We start from the raw sequence: 8201 nt of genomic DNA, 5'->3' as shown, positions 1-8201 counted from the left end.
TGCCAAACATACCCTCGTAAAACTGACCATCCTACCGATCCTCGACTTCGGTGATGTCATCTATAAAATAGCCTCCAACACTCTACTCAACAAACTGGATGCAGTCTATCACAGTGCCATCCGTTTTGTCACCAAAGCCCCATACACTACCCACCATTGCGACCTGTACACTCTCGTTGGTTGGCCCTCGCTTCATACTCGTCGCCAAACCCACTGGCTACAGGTCATCTACAAGTCTTTGCTAGGTAAAGCCCCGCCTTATCTCAGCTCACTGGTCACCATAGCAGCACCCACTCGTAGCACGCGCTCCAGCAGGTATATCTCACTGGTCATCCCCAAAGCCAATTCCTCCTTTGGTTGTCTTTCCTTCCAGTTCTCTGCTGGCAATGACTGGAACAAACTGCAAAAATCTCTGAAGCTGGAAACACTTATTTCCCTCACTAGCTTTAAGCACCAGTTGTCAGAGCAGCTCACAGATTACTGCACCTGTACATAGCCTATCTATAATTTAGCCCAAACAACTACCTCTTCCCCTACTGTATTTATTTATTTTGCTCCTTTGCACCCCATTATTTCTATTTCTACTTTGCACATTCTTCCACTGCAAATCTACCATTCCAGTGTTTTACTTGCTATATTGTATTTACCTTGCCACCATGGCCTTGTTTTGCCTTTACCTCCCTTATCTCACCTCATTTGCTCACATTGTATATAGACTTATTTTTCTACTGTATTATTGACTGTATGTTTTGTTTATTCCATGTGTAACTCTGTGTTGTTGTATGTGTCGAATTGCTATGCTTTATCTTGGCCAGGTCGCAGTTGCAAATGAGAACTTGTTCTCAACTAGCCTACCTGGTTAAATGAAGGTGAAATAAAAAATAAATAAAAATATGTAAAGATATGTACCCTGGCTGCGGTCTATAAACTAGTTCCCCAGGCCTGACTAGAGACATGTGTGGCTACATGACTCCACTCTAGTCACACGAGAGAGCTGACAACGGTACAGATAATCTGTCAGAGAGTTGGTGAGTTACGCAGAAGACTGCCCGTCTGCCTGGCCAGTATCACTTTCAGAGTTGGCCAGCACAACCTGGGGCTAAACTTAACTCTCGCTGTATAGAGAAAAGGACGTGTTTGCAAGAGAACGATTGTGTGCTTCCGAGGTTATTGTATCTCGGTCTGGTATGTTTATTCCCCACTGAGACAAGCTGTAATATCTGACCTTGTCTATGAAACTGTATTCTATAATTGCACAGATGCAGGCAGGCACAGCCCCAAGGCTGGAGTTGGATAAAGAAAGCCTAATTGTTATTATTTTCAAAAGACACATTAACACACACATTTGTTTGGTGGGAAAGCAGGTGGTATGATGAGGGACATCCACATCTGTTGGGTTCATTATGATGAAAAATAAATAATATTGAACCTTTATTTGATCAGGGAGTCCTACTGAGACCAAGGTGTCGTCTACAGATGAGCCTTATGAAATGACTACAGCAGCACTGAGTTGATGTGTGATTACTGTTGTGATCTATTCGTAACACTTTGTATCTTCTAAGGGGGTTGCAAAGGGTTTATGAGTAGTTTATATAAACAGTTATAACACATTAGTTCAAACTGTGGTTCATTTTCAATAACTGACCCCAATATCTGTTTACGTTTGAGTCATTCAGCAGACGCTCCTATCAGGAGTGACTTACAGTGCATTCATCTTAAGATAGCTAGGTGAGACAACCATATTTTCTGCACTTACAGAGCCTGTAAACCGTTCCATTTCAGACAACACCTCTTTCAATCCTGTCTTATCTGGCCCTGGTGTTTTGTCTAATACTTCTCCGCTGCTGAAATCTCATCACAACTCCTACACTAAATACACACACTATGTGTATTAAAGAAAACCTTAACACTAAGGAAAAATACCTCAGAAATGGTTTCAAAGTTTTGCTACAGTCCACTTCACAAAACAGACAAATCTAGTACAGTACAAGAACAAAGCGGCCCTTACCGTGAAACGCAGACTGTGATCAAATACATTGTAACTTCCATTCACCCACAAGGTCATACTCTGAAGTCTTTCCTCTGGATTATGACTGCATAACAATAACATAGGGCTCTCTCTCACTCCCTTTTTCTCCAGTGTCTAGACAGGCATGGGTAGGAGGCAATATTATTGCATGACAAAACAATGGATAAGAGAGACACAGTGCTCTGCATTGGCAGAGATGGAACCTCCAAATAATACAGGACTTCATTGACACCACTTGCCCACCGGCTCAGGACAGAGAAGGATCTACACTACTTCACCTCATCTACTAGAAGTTTTGGCACAATCAATTGACCCATTTGGTCACCTTACCAATTATTAGACAGGGATATTTGACCTACTTGGATTACTCAAACTCAAAGCACTTTTCCACCTCGATCTACATGCTACACAACCCTCCTCTATAGACTGAAGAGATCTGAAGAAGAGATCTGAACCATGCGGAGTGGTCCTTCTACCGTCCTCTCCTGTGCCCTGCTACTCCTGTGGACCCAGACCCTGACCCAGGCCTGCCAGGGGGACGAGCTGCCTCGTGACGTGGTGTTGGACTGGTTCAAACAGCGCCTCCTGGATGGGTTAGGGTTGGAGCAGCCCCCCGAGCCCAGCCACCAGGCCCCTGACGGGGGCAGAGAGAGAGCAGAGGCGGGGCGAGGTCACCGGAGATCCACCAGGGTAGGGAGGGCAGCCTGGGCACAGGACCACAGGAGGCATCACCAGGAGAGCCATGAGCAAGTCATCCTCTTCCCCAGCTCTGGTGAGTGAGAGTCCATATCCCTCTTTCTCACACTCTGATGCCCTGTTCCTTTTCCCTTCTCTTTAGTCAATCTCTCTTCACTAGTTCACTCCAAAAGTGAAGTTTGTCAGATGTTTTTCCAGACAACTGTAGGTTATTTGTTTCCCCATCCATTGACCTGGTCTTATTTCCAATGTTTGCCTTGTTTTTCCAGACTCTACCTGTGATAGCTCAGACTCCCCATCAGAGAAGAGAGCCACCAGCCACTTCACCTACTACTTCCAATCCTCACTAGACAACCAGGAGTCTGCCATCACCTCAGCCCATTTCTGGTTCTACGCCGGCGAGGGGGCCAGCAGGAACATCACCCCTCTCTTCCTCCTCACTTCAGACCAGCAGCTCCTCCAGGTGGCTGAGATTCCGGCCAAGACCACCGCTGATGGCTGGACCACCTACCACTTGGAGCACCACCTCCTCACCGCCCTGACCCAAGGCCCCTTCGTACTCCAGGTGCGCTGCCCCGCCTGCGAATGCCATGCAAACGAAGCCGACAAAATGCCATTCCTCCACCTGCACACCCGACCTCACGGCCCAGACCGCTCCCCACGGCGAGCGGCCGCCACCATTCCCTGGTTCCCATCGGCCATCGACCTCCTGATGCGGCCATCGCAGCAGAAGCCAGAGTACAGCGACTGTCAGCGCGAGATGATCAACATCTCGTTCCAGGAGCTGGGCTGGGACAACTGGATCGTTCACCCGAAGGTTCTCAACTTCTACTACTGTCATGGCACCTGCTTGGCTTTGGACCGCACCACTGCTATGCTGGGGATCAAACAGTGCTGCGCTCCGGTCCCCGGGACCATGAAGTCACTACGGTTCACCACTACGTCTGACGGAGGGTACTCCTTTAAATACGAGACCCTGCCCAACATCATACCAGAGGAGTGCACCTGTATCTAGGCCTAAAATCTCTGAGATGGGCTCAGTTTTTCAAAGTAAGATTAGTTATGCTGGTGTAATCTAGGCCTGGGCAATTTAGATTAAAAATGAATTAAAAAAATTCTAAGAGAGCACCTAGGCTAGACCTGTAACTGATAGGTCTGTATTTGTCATGCACCAAGATTATATTGCAAAATAAAGTTTGTTAATGATACAGCTACACAAGATGCATTTTTAATAAAAAATTATTTAACTGAAATGGGTGTGCAGTGTGTTCTTCGTTCTTGCCACAAGAGGGCAATGCAGACTCAGATTAAGGTGTTTTAGAAGTGAAGTACAGAGGTCTACAGTGAAGTAATCAATCCAAACAGACATTGCAAAGTCATTCTGTTCAAATATATTTATTCATGTATTTCTATGAAACTAAACTCCACAGTTACAAAAAACACAAAACTTGGAACAATGTAACAAAAACACTCCAAACATTGAAAAAAATATTGGAATGTTATTTTTGTACCAAATTAAAAAAAATGAAAGAAAATTAAATGAACACAGCACATAACCGTTTCCAGTTTCCAACCCAACCATTTCAAAGAACCATCACATTATGACAACAGATTAGCAAATGTTGGTGCATTTGCCTCCTTAGAATTCCAGTACGAACATTAAAAAAAAGTTTCAACAAAACAAATCACCGACTAGCATGAACAAAAGAAACCAGGACAGGAGCAAAATGACAGGTACAGGAGGACTACAGGAGAGTTTAAACAGCATGGAAGAACATTTCTAGTCACAGGATTCAAGCATTTCCCAGGTATTTATCACATTTGGCCAATTTGTTGGAATGACTAATATACAAGGCTTTAACAATGAGTGGAGTCTCATGGAATGTCAAAACAATTCACTTTTAATTACTAAACCTCTGACAAAGGCTGTACAGTTTACATCCAAGATTAACTTAAAAGCTTTCGTTAAAGGACTGCACTTTTAGAAAACCTCCCACCACCTTGTATACAACACACATACATGGACACACGAACATCCTCTTAATGTCTGTGCAAAAGGACATCCCCCGCAGGCAAGTGTTCATTGTGGTTCACTCTGTATCCAGCAACAACAAGCCCTGGCATAACAACATGTGCAGTAAATGCTTTTAAGACTGTTGAGCCTCGCTCTTAAAATTGGACCGACTAGTAAACTTTGTCAATAGAGAGGGGGGTAAATTAACGCTTACACTGGATGAGACCGATTCACCTGACAGAAACTGACCGGAGAACACTTTGGAACGGAATGACTGCGAAACAAATTAAAACAAAAACGGACAAACCAAAACACCTTTGGGCAAAAATAAAACGGGCTGTCGACTACATCTAGAAGGCTGTGCTTCAGCGACAGGCACTGCCAAAGTAGGGTGTGGGGTTTCGGCAAGCTGAAACTTGAGACTAAAGTATTTGGAGGCTCTCAAGTGGAACGAGTCAGACGCTAAAGGAGATTCGTACTGTAGCTTTACGGAAGGTTGGGCAGCTTTACATTCAAGTTGTCCCTGGCCCTTAATACTGCAAGGCACTCCATCCCTCACACAACCACACTCTTCAGTCTCTCCGCTGTCTGGCTGTGTTCCCATGTGCTCCCCCATCCGCGGAGGGCCAGTTGGGAAGAGAAAGCAGGCAGGCAGTTGAGCAGGCATTAAGCAGGATTCAGGCATGTACTCCTGAGGGAATAACATGTTAGACAGGAAATAGAGGGATCTCTACTACTTCATGGGAACAAACAGTACTGTGGGGTTATATAGGTTTATGTCATTCTGTACAGTAAGGCAGTCATTCAAAATGGCTTAAGGAATCTGGAACAGGTTCAAATAAACACAATGTCTGAAACATACATATGGCGCCTTCTTCAATCGCTCTTTTTCTAGTACTGATGAAGCTAGAAACCTTCCGTCATGTTGTTTTGACCCGTCCAGCAGTTTGACCCGTTCACCTCCTTACCTTTCTCGCTGGCCGCCGCCTGTTTCTCCTGAGCGAAGTTGAGTCTGTTCTGCTCTGCAGCCGTGGCGTTGTTCTCGGGACTGCTGCTCCGTGACGGGGACCCCTGGCCCTGCTCGTTCTGGTAGGCCAGGTCCAGGTGCTGCTGGGCCGTCTTCAGGTGCTTCCTCAGCCTCTCCAGGTCTCTGCTGGACGCCTCGTCCCCCAGGCTCTCCCTCCCAGAGTCCCCCACCAACGGCTCTCTGAACTCTGCCTTCAGCTTGCCTGACGGGTCCTTCTTCCCCAGGACCGTGTGGTACCCTGGCGGGGCCGTGGGTACATGGCGGGAACTGCAGAGGGACCCCCGGGCCACAGGGGGCAGAGGTGGGGTGGGGTGGCGTCTGGCGCGCACGCGGAGGGTGTCGCGGACCCCGCCGACCCCGAGATGGAGAATCTCCAGGAGGGTGAGTGTGGTGCAGAGGAGAGAAACCACGTACATAACCAGGAGGAAGATTGTCTTCTCGGTGGGCCGCGAGACGAAGCAGTCCACCATGTGTGGACAGGGAGAGCGCATGCACACGTAGGAGTGCGCCACCTCGAAGCCATAGAGGACGTACTGGCCTAACAGGAAGGCCACCTCGAAGGCGATGCGCGAGATCAGCGAACACACGTACACCTTCATCAGGCCGTCACGCGCGATCCGCCGCCGACCGTCGTGCTTCTTCACAGAGCCTGGAGATGAGGCAGAGACAAATTAACTCACTGACAGCATGCCACAGGGCAAGTCAAAGGGACGGGTGTGATCCACACACAGCTTTAAAGTAAAATAAAAAGTAATTTCCCTGGTGACAACTTTATAACCAGTGTGAATGAAAAGAGCCAGTTTGTGTGGAGAAGCTGTCCCTCACCCTACCTTCTGTCACCTTCCCTTTGTCCTTCTCCACCTCGATCTCCTCAGTGATCATGGGGTCCTCCTCTCCGTTGTCTTCTGCCTCCTCGTAGTCCCGCTGTGCCCCCCGGGTCACGATGGGCATTCTCTTCTTCCCGGCGCGATGAAGAGGCCGGTACTCAACATCGTCCATGCGGGCGATCTTGTGCATGGCAAAGCCCAAGTACATGATGGTAGGGGTGGTGATCAGGATCACCTGGAGGAGGGAGGGAGTGGATGGTAGACAGGGAATTCACAGTCCCTGAGAGATTGCTTACGAGTACATAAGCAGTTAATGGTTTGTTTGTGTCAAAAGGTTATACATTGCATCTGTTATGGCTACACACACACCTTATAGTTGCTTCACCCTAACTTGAGAAAGCATTTACATATGCTTGCTTGACTCAGTCTCACCTGGAAGATCCAGAAGCGGACGTGTGAGAGCGGAGCGAAGGCGTCGTAGCAGACGTTCTCACACCCGGGCTGCTGCGTGTTGCAGACGAACTTAGCCTGTTCATCGTAGTAGATGGTCTCGCCCCCCACGGCCGTCAGCACGATGCGGAAGATGATGAGCACAGTCAGCCAGATCTTCCCCACGAACGTGCTGTGGTTGGAGATCTCATCCAGGAGACGCGTCAGGAAGCTCCAGCTCATGATGAGGCCTCAGCAGACACCTGGCCAGGAGCCCTCTCAGCTCTGGGGGGAGAGGTGTTATTTTCAGTGTGGCATTTACCTGAAAAAGCCGTTTCTGGGGCTCCTGGCTCATCTTCACATTTTCAAGCAGAGAAAGAACACCCTGATCATCATGTCAGTTATGGAGGGGGGGGGGGGTTGGACGAGGGTTAGGAGCAAAAGGGTAAGCTTCTTAAAACACACATCTCAGGTCAACACACCAACCATCAAGGTAAAACTAATTATGCCATTCAAGTGAAGAGACGTCAGCAGAAGGAACTGGCTGCCTCCTGTACGGCGATATCGACACACACTAGATCTCCTGTCCAGATCCATCGACACACTAGAATGTAGATCAGAGAAAACCACCATGCGATACACACGTGTGGATGTGTCACCCTGGGAGAGGTACAGATATAAAACCAAGCCATCCATACTACAAAGTGCTAATACAGTCAATCATAACGTAGTATTACGCTTCTAATCTTTTAGTTACGGTGTGAACTACAGGGGGGGTCCAAACTTCACATGTCAAATTATTTACAGGTCCCTACTGTAATACTGCTGGAAATTCACTTGAAATGTTTGATTCTTTACCACGATTCAACCAAGCCTGGCTCTTCAGTTAAACCAAAACATCCATATGCCTCTAAAATCAGATGCTGCAAAACCAGTTCTTATTGACCCCTGAACATGAATTATGAATTGAAAAAACAATTAACTGAAAAGGTATGACTTGGGCTACTTCTTATTCCTGAAAGGGAATGACTGGAATGACTGAATTAAAAATGGCCTCATTGACCCCACCCTTCAGAAAAATAACACTTGAGCAATATTTGATTTGATCAATAGGGGGCACCACTCCATCTACAAGGTTCATCAATGATGAGCCCTACGTGCATATAAGGAGGGCACAGG

The 8201-nt window shown here is 47.3% G+C and overlaps 2 protein-coding genes across 2 annotated transcripts; one reads left to right on the top strand and one right to left on the bottom strand.

Moving 5' to 3' along the window:
• The first annotated feature begins 2485 nt into the window (after positions 1-2485).
• Positions 2486-3740, top strand: LOC120033146 (inhibin alpha chain-like). Its single transcript, XM_038979428.1, has 2 exons — positions 2486-2801; positions 2995-3740. Exons 1-2 carry the CDS (start codon positions 2486-2488, stop codon positions 3738-3740), a joined length of 1062 nt encoding a protein of 353 aa, XP_038835356.1.
• Positions 3741-5645: 1905 nt separating this feature from the next.
• Positions 5646-7341, bottom strand: LOC120033257 (gap junction gamma-1 protein-like). The gene is made up of 3 exons (XM_038979531.1): positions 7026-7341; positions 6597-6828; positions 5646-6415 (listed from the first exon to the last, which is right to left on the bottom strand). The coding sequence occupies exons 1-3, from the start codon at positions 7263-7265 to the stop codon at positions 5646-5648; spliced, it is 1242 nt and encodes a 413-aa protein (XP_038835459.1). The 5' UTR covers positions 7266-7341.
• Between the last annotated feature and the right edge of the window lie 860 nt (positions 7342-8201).

The sequence above is a fragment of the Salvelinus namaycush genome, chromosome 40 (genome assembly GCF_016432855.1).
Source record: "Salvelinus namaycush isolate Seneca chromosome 40, SaNama_1.0, whole genome shotgun sequence".
NCBI classification, from domain to species: Eukaryota; Metazoa; Chordata; class Actinopteri; order Salmoniformes; family Salmonidae; genus Salvelinus; species Salvelinus namaycush.
Note: the sequence above shows the minus strand (reverse complement) of the source record. Positions and strands in the feature narration are given on the sequence as shown.